This window comes from Aotus nancymaae, unplaced genomic scaffold (assembly GCF_030222135.1).
Source record: "Aotus nancymaae isolate 86718 unplaced genomic scaffold, 86718_ANA_hifiasm-v0.15.2.pri h1tg000033l, whole genome shotgun sequence".
NCBI lineage: Eukaryota > Metazoa > Chordata > Mammalia > Primates > Aotidae > Aotus > Aotus nancymaae.
In genome coordinates this window covers 59,636,980-59,652,495 of record NW_026988447.1, presented here as the reverse complement: position 1 = coordinate 59,652,495, position 15,516 = coordinate 59,636,980, and the positions used below count along the sequence as shown (strand labels likewise).

The following is a 15,516-nucleotide window of genomic DNA, read 5'->3' as shown; positions in this document are numbered from 1 at the left end:
CAGGCTTGAGCGTAAGGGCCTTGTCAGCTGGCCAGTTGGCCCCCAGCCAGTCCACCAACTGACGGAAACATAGAAGTAAACCCCGTCAATGCCAGTTAAACTCTGCCCAGTTATTGACCCACACAATTATGAGCAAATGAACAGAGGCTGTCTTAAGCTTTTAAGTTTTGGAGTGATTCTTTTTTCCTGTGGTAATTGCTAACTAATACAGATTAACAGATGAGAGATTAATTTATTTCAACTCAAATGGTGAGGGAAAACTTGATTTCGAAAGATCTGAGCTTGGACTTGAAGGATTTAGAAAGGTGGAGATTGGGTGCAAAAGGCTTTCTAAATGAGAAATAGGGTAAAGGCCTCAAAACAAGGGTAGAGGAAATTCTTAAAAAGGACAGCAGCAGCCCTATGTGACTGGAACACAGTGCTGAGAAGGCCTCTCTGAGCCAAACATTGTAGATATATCAATACAAGTTCACTAGCAATTTCCATCACTAAATCTTTTACTAAAGCACTTACATTTCATAAGATAAGCTGATTGTTCATGAGATGTTTCCAAAATTATGTTACCACAAATGAAAAGCACAGGTGTCCCATTTCTTTGTCCTTAGATGGCACAAATTAGAGTTTGTGATTCACAGCTGGAGTGCCAAAGGGGGAATTTTCCTGATACTTAGATAACCTAGGAGGAAAATTTTACTCAATTATAACCTTGGGGTTTGGAAAATGTTCAAGTTTAAACACAGAGGCATATGCTTGCAGATCTGAGAGCTCTGAGGAAATTGTCTGTACTGTCATGCCAAGATACAAAGTGGATTTTAAAATCTTGACTTCGGCACGGTGTCTAGATAGGAAATTATAGACGGGAGTATGGGATGTGGCTCTTGTTTCCATGTAGATGACAGTGTAGAGTTTAAGAACATATGGGTTTCAATATCAGGTTGACTTGAGTTATATCTTGGCTTGTCCTGTTGCTAGGTTTGTGATCTTAGGCAAGTTACAAACCTCATTGAACTTCAGTTTTTCATCTGGAAACTGGAGGGAATAATACTTATCCCATATGGTTTTTATGAAGATTTGACAAAACTACATGTAAACAATGATAGCCCAGTGCATATCCAATAGATGATGTTATAAATTATTATCCCATGAATATTAGATTTACCCATCTATTTAAAAAGCTTGATTTCTTCTGTATGTAACAAGTGAATAAAATGTGACTTTTTCTCAGAGGTCCTGATCATATTTTTCAAACAAGTTAGATTTACTAGATTTGTTTGATTTCTAGATGCTCCCTATATCTATGCATCTAGACGATTCATGGATCTAATATGGTGACACATTTTCTTCTAAAGGGAGATTTAACATATCAAGTGTCATTTCCACATTTGGTAGAGTGAACAGGAATGGCAGTAACTAATCTCCAAAGATGGCCCTCAATGGACCATGCCTCCTAGTTCACACTGCAATATAGTCTAGTGTCATATTGACTCTGGACTGGCCCTCTATTCACTATTACAATGCAGTGGAAATGACACCGTATCAGTAACTGGGCCCAAGCCTTAGGAAAGCCTGACAATTTCTACTTTGATGATTTTGGAAGCCTGCCATTTAAAAAGTTGAGTTACCTTACTGTAAGTATCAGAGAGAGAGAGCGCAGATGAGCAGATGAGACTATGTAGAGTGAGAAAGTGGCACTGCTATCCCAGCATCCTGGCAGAGGGCAGCCCCCCAGCTGTTCCTGCCAAAGCACTAGATATGTGAAATTAGTCATCTTGGACATTATAATCCGGATAAGCCCTTAGATGACTCAGATCGAGTGGATGTCAAGTGGAGCAAAAGAACCATAGAACTGAGCCCAGTTAATCTACAAAATTGTGAGAGAAAATAAAAATGGCTGTTGTTTCAAGACACCAAGCATTGGGATGGTTTGTTACATAGCAATAAACAACCCAACAGCAATTGTCCTCTTATATGTGTTTGCATATTGTAGTGTTTCAAAGTATTAAAACAAGACTGTCATGAACATGCTTGAATCTACTTGCTTACCTCATGTATATTGTGCTGAGAACCAGCCTGAAAGAGCCTTTTGATAAAGGAATTGAAATTTCTCATATGCATTTTCCTGAGGGTGATTCTGTCCTTGGAGAGAAAGAATTTAGAGCATCCTGTTCTTTGAAGGTGTAGTAGGTGACACACTGTTGTTCTATAGCTGTGCTTTGTTCTCCTAAAGCAATGTCTCTTGTAGGTCCCTGAAGTAGGAATCTGTGCCTTTAGCAGTGAGTTTGTGAGAAGAGTATTAGTTGCTGACAATTCATATCATAATGCTGTGTGGGAGATACTATAGCAGCGCTCACTTAAATGAGTTTTTCAGTATTATTATTGTGTGTAAGCGTGTGTATGTTTTACTCAGGACACAGATAGGCTTGACCTGGTTAATTCTGGCCAGCTGAGACAGGTTGGGAGGGTCCTAGACCTGCATACTTGAATGTGGGGGGTCAGTGCGGAGGTTTGGGAGACACCCAGGTGCAACAGCTGAAAGATCAGAATGCAAGTGTTAGAAGTAACAGAAAAGCTGTTAGCTTCAGAGAAAATGATGATGGGGGAATGGGGTTTTCAGGATCAAGGATACACCAATTCTCACAAGAAAGAAAAATCAGGAGGAAGCAGGTACCAGGCTGTAATATGGTGGGGAGGGGTGATGGTTGGACTTCCAATCTCTTGAGTGGGGTGAATACGGGTCCCAGTGCTGCTAACTTATTCCTTATAATAAAAATAAAATAAAGGTGCTTAATAAAAGTCTTACAGTTCTGATTTCTGAGGAGAATGGTAAGTTCTAGGATGCTATGCTGATGGAACCTGCCAGTGCAAGTCAGTGGCTTAGCTGTGCCAGGAGTATTGGAGAGTTGAGGTCACATTTGAATGGACCTGTGAAAAGTCAAATATTGCACACGATACACATAGAAATAAATTTCTAAATCTCAGGAAGGAATGTAAGAATCTGTGAGTTCCTGAACACTTTCCCAGCCTCCAGGAAACTAAAATGAGAAGTACATAGAAAGAGTAACAAACCTTGAAAGTACCCAACAGCCTGGAGAGAGAATGGCTTTTAAAAAATTTTTTTTTTGTTGCATTTTAGGTTTTGGGGTACATGTGAAGACCATGCAAGATTGTTGCACAGGTGCATACGCTGCAGTGTGATGTGCTGCCTTCCTCCCCATCACCTATATCTGGCATTTCTCCCCATGCTATCTCTCCCCAACTCCCCTTTGACAAACCTGAGAATGGCTTTTGAAATGAAACAGATCTGTATCTTAATACTGGCTGTCATCACTAGCTCAATGGCTGTGAGCAAGTCACTTGGGTCAGTGAGGATTGTGTTTGCCTGCCTGCAATAGAAACCTGGCCAAAAGGGTTTAACCAAAAAGGGGCTTATTTTTCTCATGTAACAAGAAATCTGTGACTCACGAGTCCAAGACTAGTGCAACTGCTTGCTGCTCCTTGTCGCTCTTCCTTTCACAATACTCAGCGTGTGGCTTTTGACACCATCTCCCAGACGGCTACTCCATTTCCAGGCATCGCTTCCTAAAGACAGTGAAGCAAAACCACCTCCTCAGAAGGCTTTTTTCATTTTGGGGGAACATAACCCTTTCCCAGTGACTTCTCGATATATCTAATTCTGTTTTGCACACGTGTTACTTCATTTCACATATATATACACACAAACACCTTTGCACACACACTTGGCCACCTAAATACCAGAGATTTGGGGACAGGTGAATATTTTTAACTGGGTGTGTTGCCAGTCCAAATTCTGTGGGTTTGGAAGAAGGAAGAACAGATAAGTCAATAGCAATGGATTCCACATGCATTTGTTCATCCTTTCAATGGGAATAACAAGACATCCATGGCAAGAAAATACCAAACATAGAGCGTAACCCTCCAGAATGTACGTTCCATGAGAGGAGGAATTCTTGTCTGTTTTGTGACTGTTGTGTCACCAGCAGCCAGAACATTGTCCTTAAAACTATTTACTGAATGGATGAAATTAGAGATAATAGTAAGTGTTCAGTGCACTGGCTGGCACACAGAGGGACCAAGAGACGATCGTTGTTATTGTCATCACTGAGTCTGCCTGTGGTCAATGTCACTGTAAGATGTCAATGTCATTTTCAGTGGCTGCTAGGTAATATAGAGCAACTAGCTACAGCAGAGGCAAGCTTCCTCAAGAAGGGTATTTACTAAAATGAGAGAAATGGAAAATCATGATTGGTGTAAGACAGGTTATTCCTCAGTGTTATCAATCTTACATTAAAAAAAGTTATTGTACCTTTTTCTGATCCAGCCAGAAAAAATCTTCACTTTCTCAGAGAACAAATGTTGCCTCAAGATGCCAGTTGTTAAAGAATCCCGACCCAGAGTTAAGTGTCTAGGGAGTCAACAAGGTTCAGGAAGAAACCATGAGCTGTCATCAAAATATATAGCTGTATTCTTGAATGTTAGAGTTGGACTAATATTTAAAGAGAATCTATTCCATTACTGAGATAAAGAAAATAAGAGCTATTTGCCCAATTTACATTAGTAACTCTGGACACAGTCAGAAGGGACTCTAGCTCTTCCAAATACAGGCTAGAGCTTTTTCCTCTCGAAACACTGACCCACTCCACAGCCCACTAGCATCCCCAAGTTTGTCCTGCTCAGCTGCTAGCCACCTCCCATGGCCAGATGTGCTGGGTGGATGCCACCTTAGCTTCAGGGCAGTCCCTTCTTTGAGAGCCCCACCGCAACTATGACGCTGTCCTCCCTTGCACTGCACAGAGATGATCATGACAGGTCCCCATCCTCCACTCTCCTCCTTTCTTTTCTCTGTTTCTCTCTTTAGGATCCAGCTCTTTTTATTCGGCCTACTTCCTCATCTCTCACTCCCTCCTAATCCCAACCCTCTAAAAATGCTATTACCACATCACCAGGGACCTCAGAATTGTCAAATCCAATGGACACATTTTTTCTGAACTTATCTTACTGTAGTGCTTCAGAAAAAAAATTTACCAAAATATTCCTGATATCAAAAGAGAAATATCATGAGCCCCAGGAAACGTGGAGTTATGTCCTGAAGCTAGAGCCACAGGCATGAAATAACTCGGAAGTCTCATAAGAATTTGTATCAGTTTTCCAGTCTATTGTTCTAGGAAACCAGTGGTTTTTTTCTTCAAATATCTTAATAAAATTGATGCTCAAGGGATACCCTTGTTTTAATCCCAAGGCTGCATGTCCCACCTGCCCCCTGTATTTGGTTTGAATTTTACAATCCTAGCCAGGGTCTCTTGGGTATATCCTTAGCAGTCAGTTTTATCCCCCAGGCTATGTAGGAGCTAAATGAGACTGAAGGTCAGGGAGTGTGGCTTCTTTAAGCAGCATTTACTCTCTCAGTTTCTTTCTTCTCGCTTCCCCTCTCATTTTATGTTCCCCTGGAGAACAGAATGAGGCTAGGAAAGAAAGGGAGAAAGTCTTCAGATGATCTGGCATTTGGGCTGGCGAATCTACTTACTGCCTGGTTTAGTCACGGCAGCTGGGCTCCCACTCAAGGAGGATAAGCAGACCGTGGGGAGCAACCCTGGCACGGCGGGTGAATGCTGCAAGGAAAGCTCTTTCACTGGGGATGGCATGTTAGTGTGTCACTCAGGGAAATGACAGTCAGAGGCCTGTATTATTACACCCAGATCTCAGACCTTCTTTCCAAAGAGTGGGCCATCTCTACCCTCTGTCCATACCACCCCCTTCTCTGCATTCTAAATACTCTGCCTTGACAAGTTTTATTTAGAACCACAGATAATTTTCTTTTGGGACATACCTCAGGCAATAATTTATACATGAGATTTCGACTAAAATTATTTTTCAAAACATCATCTTGGTTGGTTTTTAGAGTTGAACTTACTGCATAGTTTTTTGTTATTGTTAATACAAGCAACATCCAACTTTAACTCCTCCATAACTAACAGTTCATGTCATATTTTCATAGAAATTTTAAATGAAATGTAATGGGTAGGATAGAGGCGGCCTTTAACTCATCAGTATTTCTCCCAAAATATTTTCCTGTCAAAGAGAAAACAAGACAAAACACAGTGTGTTGATTAGAATTAAGTTCAGCTGGGAGAAACAGAAAACAAAAACAAAACATTACTAGCATAATAAGACAGATGTTGATTTCTCTCTGTGTAAAAGTCTGAAGGCGTGTGTTCTAGAGCTGTATGGCAGCTCTGCTCCATGGGGTACTCTGGGATGCGAGCTCCTTCCAGCTCATTGCTCCACTTACCAAGACGTGGCTGTGATCTTCTTGGACAAGGTAAAGGTATTAATAGTATCCAAATTCTAGGTAGCAAACAGAGACAAGGATGAAGATGGTGTAAAGGCTCAGCCACCTGCCTCTTCAGGAAAGTTCTTGGATACTGTCACGGGACACTTCCATTTATATCCCATTGTGGGCTTTAAATACATGGCCACACCAATTACACGGGAGGCTGGGAAATGCCATTTTAATTTGGGGCAGCCAAAACTTCTATTTCTTTAGAAGCAGATTATGATGATGGGGAGACAACTAGCAAGGTCTGTCACCCATAAACCCACAGACTTATTCAATCTTGGCAGTATTTCTCACTTTTTGTTCTTGTCTTTCCTCATGCCGATCCTTCTTCGTGGCTACGCCTTCTTAGGCTTCTCTGTAGTCTCCTTTGCTCCTATACTGCCCTCAATGTTAGTGTTGGCCAGCATCTGGTCCTCAAGCACTTTTTTTCTTCTCATTCTTTGAAATTTCTTGCATGACCATATAAATTTGTGCCTTCTACTACCCAATTTTTACAAACCTACATCTCTGTCCAAGATATTACTTTCCTAAATCCCAGATTCATACATTCAATTTCATAAAGGGCTTCTCTACTTGAATATACAATAAGCAACTCAAACTCAATACATCCAAAATTAAATCATCATCTTTTCCATTAAACTCTGTTATGCCGTCAGTGTCTACCCACATGGTCACTTAAACCACAGTTCTTGCATATGCCTGGAATCATCTCTCACACGTTTGATGTCCATTTTTTTCCCTTTCTTCTGCATCCTCTTTGTTTTTGCTTTAGTTATAGCTAACATCTGTTGAGCATTTGCATGTGCCAGCAACTGATGCAAATATATTACATATTTTAACTCATTTAATCTTCAAATAACCCTACTATTATTATTATCTCCATTTTACAGATGAGGAAATTAAGGAACAGATAAGTAACTTTCCCAGCTGTCACATATCAATTAATGGTAAAACCAGGATTTGAACCCAGGCAGTTGACTCTAGTGCACTCTCTCTTAACTACAATAACTTTCTGTTTTTGCCCCTCATTGTTTATTTACTTTATTATTATAGAAGCCTTTCAATTTGTTTATCTTCTTTAATCTCACAAACTCCTCCCCAAAATTTTATCTTTCATGTGAATAACTACCAGAATTGTCTTTCTATAATGCAGTCTGGTCAGTTGCCTAAAATCTATTGGTGCTCCCCCATCACTTTCAGGTGAAAGTTCCGCCTCCTTAATGTTGCACAGGGTCCTTCATGATCTGGCCCCAGCCCACTTCTACAGTCCCTTCTGGAACTTCCTCACAGACATGTGAGAGTGGGCCGTCTCTACCCTCTGTGTAAAAGTCTGAAGACGTGTGTTCTAGAGCTGTCTGGCAGCTCTGTGCCACAAGGTGCTCTGGTCCCATCCAGCCATACTAGAGCACTCCAAGCTTCTGAACAGACCTTGACACCTATCTCCTGGCTTTTTCACTCACTCAGAGGTCCTATTTCAAGGGCACGCTGTTATGAGCATTGATCAAAGCTCCCCGAGGGCTGAATAGTTGCCCCTCTGTATTTTATTACTTTTCACATAGTGTGGTAAATGACAGTTCAGTCTTCTCTCTCTCCCTTGGTATCCTGTATGAGTTCTTTGAAGGAAGAGTTGGCTCTTTGTATCTACAGGACCTACCAAAGTGTTTCATGCATGATGATCGTCCTGTAAATTTTCAAAAAAGGATGAACTAAGGAATACAACTACTTCTTCCCTCTTACGCCATTTTCCTAAGCAAAACCCAGGACAAGGACTTTACCCTGGTTTACTTACCTGCAGAAGAAATTCATCTTGGAGCAGGATTACAATAATATAGGAGCCAACTGCTTTGGTATGGCACATGTTGGGCTGCACATGAAATAAACAGAAAGAGCAGCATCCGTTTATTCACATCAGTAAAGGGAACACATTGCAACATAGGAGTAATGATATCCAGACATAATATCAGTATTTTGGGAAGTCGTTTATAATGAAGATAACTAAGGAGATTTAAAATGGTGCATTTTTTTTCTCCTTTGCATGGCAATTGCTTTTTGGGGATGTCAATGCAGAAATTCTTGGGTTGTAGAATTTTTAAAAAGAAAAGCACACTCGTTTTATTTATTTTATAGGATTCTGGTGCCTTTGTGATAGGTAGCCACAAGTGAAATTACCTTCAATGGTGTTGGCTTAGTCCCTTCTCTGCTACTAATCATCCCCTCAAACCCACATACATTAGAGAGAGCAGTTGTCCTTCACCACTAAAGAAATGCAGCTGAGAGTTATGTTACCGTGGAAACAGAATCACTTTTTGCTGCAAGACACACTGCTTCATCTGGACTATTATGAAGCAGAATACATTGCTAGGGCTGGGAGGGGAATAAAATATACTGCCTGCCAGTGTTGTACCTGGCCTTTGGGTGAATAAATGACTTTCAATTAGAGTACTAAATATCTTTTAACTTTAATAATTATTATTAGAGCCTCAACAGAATTTTACTTGGAAAAGAATAAAAGAAGATTCTCCTGTTAAGGGAAGAGCTATAAATTCTTTCAAACTAGACCACTCCTGTTAAAGAAAATGCAAGATAATTTGCATTTAATGAGTTCATTGTGTATAAAAATAAGTGTTTTTGTTCTTCGTTTTTTGACGTTCTGATTTGATCACCTTGTGGATTCATGAGATTGTCCTGATTTCTTTCCTTGTTTGGTCTCTGCTTTTAGCTTCTTTGTAGTGAGCACACTTATTTACAGCTTCATCTTGTGTTGGGCTGTGTCTATGCATGTCCACTGTTGTCCACTTGCTGCTGAGAATCCATCTAAGTCTGTGATCTAAGCCTGTCACCAGTCCCGTTTCTGGGACCTCCCAGCCAAAGCCACTAGTTCCCATGTGCTACCAGGTTCTGCTACTGGGGGGCTCCCTTCACCTTATGCCCAACCCTAAATTCAATAACTGTCTTATTTTGTTTCCTTTCCTCTACTCTCTATCTCTTACTGTTTGTGGTGTTATTAGTCTTGAAGAACAAATGTATATGAGCTACACAAGTAGAAGGATAAACTCTGTAAAATATCAGAAACAAAACAAGAATCTTGCATTCTTCAGCTCCAAAGATGCTCAGTCATTGACTTTTCTTACAGGCCCCCAAAAAGCACTACTAAAACAAACAAAAACCTTAAAACACACACACATGCACACAAACACACACACTTGCACGTATGCACATTCTTTCACATTACCTCAGAGTCTAACTATAATCATATAATCACAGGAAAATCCCACATAATGAAAAGGAAAAATCTTTTATTGGCTGGATATAAATTAGAAAAGAATGTGATACTTTAAAAGTGCTAGTGTTTTAATTCTAGAGGTAGTAAAGCAACCTTAAGAGACAAATGACAATTCTTGAGCAACTAGTCAGTGGTGGGCATTTTTTATATCTGTCATCTCATTTCACTCTCAAATGAGTCTCAATGGCTTCTGTTATTTTCATTTTACAAATAAAATGAAGGCACTAAGACTCATCTATTTAAAAAGTAATTCTCTGATTGTATAATTCATCCATGTAACCAAAAACCACCTGTACCCTAAAAGCTACTGAAATTTTTAAAGGTCATTCTCAAATTCCCCACATAAACCCTAAACTGTTTCTGATTTCGAGTTTAGCATTCTTTCCAAGTGCATCACCTGATACAGTGTTCAGCAAAGCTCTGAACTGGGTTGGAGGTGGGGGGTATGTGCTAAAATTCAAGGAAAAAATAAGAATATGGCCTCTCATCCTGAGATGAAAAAAAAAATCTTTTTTTATTTCAAACTCAGATTTATTTATCCTTAATTAATATGGATAAATAACCTCTTCTCTCTTCATGCAAGGATGAAGTTAATGTGTGAAAAACATGTTGAAAATACTAAGGGCACTTTTATTTCTGTGGAAAGAATGACTTACTCCTGTTAACTATAATAGGTCCAGATTAATAGGTCCAGATCACTGTCAATCTATTAAGCCATGCAAATTAATTCAGCCACCAAATCATTATCAGTCTCAAATTTGCAATGTTTTGAGAGCTGACCCTGTCACATATTTCTTGGGTATCTGCCAAATAATGTAATACAGTGTTGGGTTAGGTAGTGGATGCATAATACTCATCTTTAAGTAAATGGAGTGTGTGATCAAATCAAACTGTTGTCCAATATCTACTTGAGCCACAAGTTATAGATCCTATTTTATCATAATATTAAAAAGGATTCATTAAATGCCTGGATAAAATTAGCCTAAGTTGCTTTATAAAGACACAATCATAACCTTGGTTCACAGTTTTAAACTGATTTTTAAAATAATTATTTATTTTTTTATTATCACACAGAAGGAAATATTTAAGTTTTCTAAACCCCATTGCTTGCCTTTCAGAGGGTCTCAGGAAGTATTAGTGCAGTAAATATTGAAAAATAACTTACCCAGCACCTGAAATTTCACCTTCTCTATCTCTTATAAATTAACAAAAAACTGCTTCATTTCAAGCATTTCATATGTATTTACTATACTCTGAACTTTACAAATGCCACCTCTTTTAATTTTTATAACAACTTTCTGAAATTGAATCTATTATTGTCATCAAGTTTAGAGAGTTAAAATAACTTTCTCAAGTCACAGTGCAAGTCTGTAGCACAGCCTGATTCAAATCCATGCTCACCAACTCTAAATTGCAACTGTTAACCCCAATTCTGCACATCAACCTTGTGAGTAAGGTCACCTTTGAGAAAACCAGCTTTCTTTTGCTGCCTGTCTCTAATAACTTATCCATCCTTTGTTTTATAAAAGAAAGGAAGAAAAGACAGAAAAAGAGGGAGCAAAGAAGGAAAGCGGGGAGGGAAGGAAAAGGGAAAGAAAAGAAAGAAAATGGGGGAAAAAAATCACTCAATGTTTTCCACCCTTCCTGAATAACCTGGGGGAAAAGTGGGTCCCATCCTACTTTTTGACAGAAGAAAATAACCACGCTAAGTGCCAGTTTTGTCTGATGCTGTCATTTTGCCTTTGTTTTGTATTTATCAGGAGAAGTATTCCTGCAGATTAAAGGGCCACTGGAAGATATTTATAAAATCTACTGCTATCACCATGATGAAGCACATAGTGTACTGGAGTCCTATGAAAAGGAAGAAGAGCTGAAGCAACATTTGAGCCACTGTATCCAGTCCTTAAAGTAAGACCTTTTCAAATGATGATTCCCATCTCCTCTCAGTTGCCTAGCAGGGAACATTTTAAATGGATGTAGATGAAAGGTCTCACATAAATCCTGTTTTATGAGGCTTGCTGGGAGCTCTGCTTTGCATTCCCTTTATAAAAAGCTGACATGCCAAAAGCCCTGATTGACTTTTTTTTCCCCCTGTGAGAATGACTAAAAATAACATGGGAAAAGATTTAGAGCTCTGTAGAGATTGAAAAATGCAATATCAAAATATAAAATGTGGAAGAAAGCCTCTTCTTAAAGCTATTGTAACTTGCCTGCTCCCAGATAGTTCAAGGAGTATGTGAACTAACACGTGGCCTTATAACCACTGGAGCACAGGGGTTAAAGGAGTTAGTGGAATGGCCTGTGACTCTCTGCATGGCCGTCTTCTTTCCCCAGACTCACTGTGGGGAGATTTTGGTGAAGACAAGTCAGGCTTAGCTAAAGTTAGTTTCAGAACAATTACTCATGCCTTCCTTCCTCATCTCTAAAACATTGGTGGGTGCTACATAATGTACTTTTTCTTTTCTAGAGAAAATATCTGTTCACCATGAAAATCTGAAAAATATAAGAAAGTATGTGTAAGATAAAAACCCCTTGCTATTTCACTATTAACCACTTTCTTCTTAATAATCATCTTCTTCTGATATTATTTATACACATAAATGTGAGTATGTGCTTGCACTGATGATTTTAAATGAAATTGGTATCTTACTGAATATGCATTTTTCTACCACATGAAGCTTAAAGCCAAAATTACTGCCATACCGCACATCTTACCCAGTGGTTCTCTTACAGACTCTCCCTTTCAAGTGGTATGTATCCACTGTCAAATAATCTTGATTAGACCAGGAATTAAACAAACAGAGAGCTGTGGTGTATAAGTCAATGCACATCTGTCTGACCCTGTAGCATACCTCCCCTGTATACTATGTTGTGGTGGGGGAAGGAGGGATCCCCAACCGGAATGGGGATGGGGATCCTAATGTGGTACAAGAGGTTTTTAGCTGCATTAAAGTGAAATCACAATACTACTCTGGAAGAAGCGTTTCCAGGCTAGAATTGGGTCTGAAAGTGAGTTTAAAATGAGTCCAGTGAATTTTTTTTTAATAAATAAAATTTCAACTTCATTGCCCTCTACTGGTCATTAAATTACTGTGGGTTTTAACCATTCTTCATGCCATGGAAAAGAAGAATTCAAGTCACCAAATCTCAAGCATTTATTTAGTGTTTGTGCTGTGCCAAGCGTAGTTCTGGGTGCTAAGAATACAAAAGTAAATAAGACTTAGACTCTGTCCTAAGGAACTCAATATGACCAGATAAGTTTTAAATATAAGATGTAATGAGCAAATAGCTCCAGTTAATTATTTCTCACTATTTTCAGTTTAGTTCAATGTTAGAATATTGATTCAGAGAAACATGCAAGTTTGACTTTGTGGCCATTTTAATAAATTCATATGTTAGAAGCACAGTCCTCTAAATGTTCAGATGTTTTTTTCTTTGGGAAAAAAAGGAAATGGTATTATCCTGGGTTTGAATGAACACCTTTCCTACCTTAAACAAATGGCAAGATCTGATCCAATAAAAGCTGGAGCCATTTTCCTTCTTGGCTTCTAGAACTAAGAGTGAGAAATGTCACAGCAAGTGAACATTTAGCACCTTTGATCACCCCCGCTCAATGCCAGCCCTGGGGATGGAGGTCTTTGCCCGAAAAGAATGTGGTACATCTACTTTGGACATGTGCTTCTAACTGTTCACCAGAAATGGAGCTGTCTGTTCACAGAGGGAAGAATGTCAGTTTATTATTCATTAAGTTTTTGACTCCTAAGAGAAAGAACTAGAACCTGCCAGAAGATTCCACTAGGCAGTATAGCCCAGCATCACATCCCCAAAAAGCAGCTAAAGGTAGAGGTGATTTTAGAACCTCATGAAGTCTCAGTTACTGAAAATTATTTTCAGACCCAATGGCTTATTCGGTCTTTTTCTGAAAGTTTCAAGTAATTGTCCTGGCAATGCCTCAAATTTTGTGTTTAGAGCTATTCTGATTTTAGGTAATAGTTTCAGGCACTGGAAGGTGTTAAGGTTTAGAAAGCAAAAAATCCAAAAGAAGCAATATCAGCACAACTATTTCTTAAAGGAAAGAAAATCAAATAAAATAGGTGATGTTAGAGCTATTTTCCCAAAAGTTGCCTTTCCATGAAAATAAAGTTAATGATGGATTGTACTGGTCTGCCTGAAGGCTGAGGGCAGTAGAATTATTGACATTACTATAATACTGACCTCAATCAAGCTAAGCTTTAAATTCTGAAAACAGGTTTTCAAACAGGTTTATAGGCCAAAGACAGCCTGAAACACCCTAGGGGCTTGGTTTCCCTTGCCAAGTAATCAGTCAAAGCTATTACTACCGCTCTGCCTTTCCTTGTGGCTAGATAACACAGCCCAAGTGCAGTTGCCAATTTCTAATGAATACTAGGTGTGGCCTCCATTTTATACTGTGCAAGAATATTGGAAATCGTTGTTTGGAGCAATATCCACGAGACAGGTGGCTTCATGCCTCAGAAGTTAAGGTGGATTTTAAAGCAATTTAGGCTGCTTTTTAACCAAAATTAAAATACATTTGTTGAGGACCTAATAAATACTTATTAAAAGTGCTAGATAATGTTGAAAATATTTTTAAAAAATATATCAGCATAGATCATCAGGCATTAGATTCTCATAAGGAATGTGCAAAAAACTATATATATATACATATATATATATATATGTATATATATATCAGCATAGTTCTTGCCTCTCAGGAACACAAACTCTAGTTGAGGAGATAAACAAAACCATGTGTAATAATACAAGAATTAATTTAAATAACACCAGAAGCTTTCAGGGTGGCTGCAGTTCAAGACTAATTCCCAAAAGAGGAGTAGAGATATTGTAACAGACCCAAGTTTCTAGCTTTCAGTTAGTCTTTGGGGCCAATTGTCTTTCAAAAGGGAGAATAATATTGAATCCTTTTGTAACGTGAGGGCAGTGTTTGTGTGTAAGTTCCCTTGCGCCAGATCCTCCAGGGCTGTGTATTAAAAGTACAGATTCCCATGCTCTCCCTCAGACCAAAAAAATAGTATTTCTGGTGGTCCAGTTCAGGGTCTGCTCTTTTAGCAAGCACCCTCAGGCGATTTTCTATACACATGCAAGTTAAGAACTACATTAGAGGGAGAAATCATGTCTATAGTACTCATTTGCTGCTTTCCCTGAAGCAGGTGGTGTTTTTTCATCAATAGGGGTACAATCTAAGCAGTAATTTCAGAGTTTGGAGACCTTAAAAAAGAAAAGATGTTAAGGCTATCAAAAAGCAAATGCACATCTGCATCTATAGTCTACAAACTGGAAATTAGCAAGTTTTTATTTATTCAACAAGAAGTTTTGACAGTCAAATTAGTGGCCACTAAGATTGTGTAAAATACTATATTAAAATAGTCTCCAAAATTATGGAAGTTATTGCTAAAGATCTTATTACTAAGTTTTCTTGGGGTTATTTAAGGTTTCTGATCTGTATGAGGAAAGTAAAAGATAGCGTGGCTATAAATGCAAATGTAGCTATAATTAGAATAGCCTGTCTGCTGCCTCCTTTTTCTGCTTTTCCATTTATAAATACCACTAAAGTCCCTGCTGCATTTCAGAGGCCCCAGAGACCTGTTTATTTTGTAATAGAAAGAGAATGAAGAGGATTTTCTAAGTTTTTTGATAGATGCAAGACACATTTCTAGCTTCATGTCTAGTTATTATAAATTCATCTGTATTTCCTTCTTGCTAATCAAGGCCATCATCCCCAGGAGGAAAACTTCTAACTTCTAGTCATCTGGGCACTTTGGCTGCTCACATTACTCCTGGAGCTTCTCCATTCAGGGAGGAAGCTAAAAGCTCATGCAATGCAAAATCCAAAGGAATA

At 38.8% G+C, this 15,516-nt stretch overlaps 2 protein-coding genes across 4 annotated transcripts in view; one reads left to right on the top strand and one right to left on the bottom strand.

Moving 5' to 3' along the window:
* The window catches only part of ARHGEF38 (Rho guanine nucleotide exchange factor 38), a 131,118-nt gene that overhangs the window by 70,252 nt on the left and 45,350 nt on the right, over window positions 1–15,516 (top strand). The window contains exon 4 of the mRNA XM_021676388.2: window positions 11,399–11,546. Within this exon, the coding sequence (XP_021532063.1) occupies window positions 11,399–11,546 (148 nt within the window). The remainder of the gene's footprint in view (window positions 1–11,398; window positions 11,547–15,516) is intronic.
* The window catches only part of LOC110569431 (uncharacterized), a 140,734-nt gene that overhangs the window by 89,962 nt on the left and 35,256 nt on the right, over window positions 1–15,516 (bottom strand). For 2 of the 3 annotated variants that reach the window (XM_064384039.1, XM_064384040.1), the window contains exons 5-10: window positions 8,145–8,219; window positions 6,308–6,363; window positions 5,930–6,087; window positions 4,325–4,423; window positions 3,463–3,579; window positions 514–676 (exon numbers count right to left, since the gene is read on the bottom strand). In XM_064384039.1, the coding sequence (XP_064240109.1) occupies window positions 6,063–6,087; window positions 6,308–6,363; window positions 8,145–8,219 (156 nt within the window). In that variant the 3' untranslated portion in view covers window positions 514–676; window positions 3,463–3,579; window positions 4,325–4,423; window positions 5,930–6,062. The remainder of the gene's footprint in view (window positions 1–513; window positions 677–3,462; window positions 3,580–4,324; window positions 4,424–5,929; window positions 6,088–6,307; window positions 6,364–8,144; window positions 8,220–15,516) is intronic. The other variant, XM_064384038.1, reaches the window with a different exon arrangement.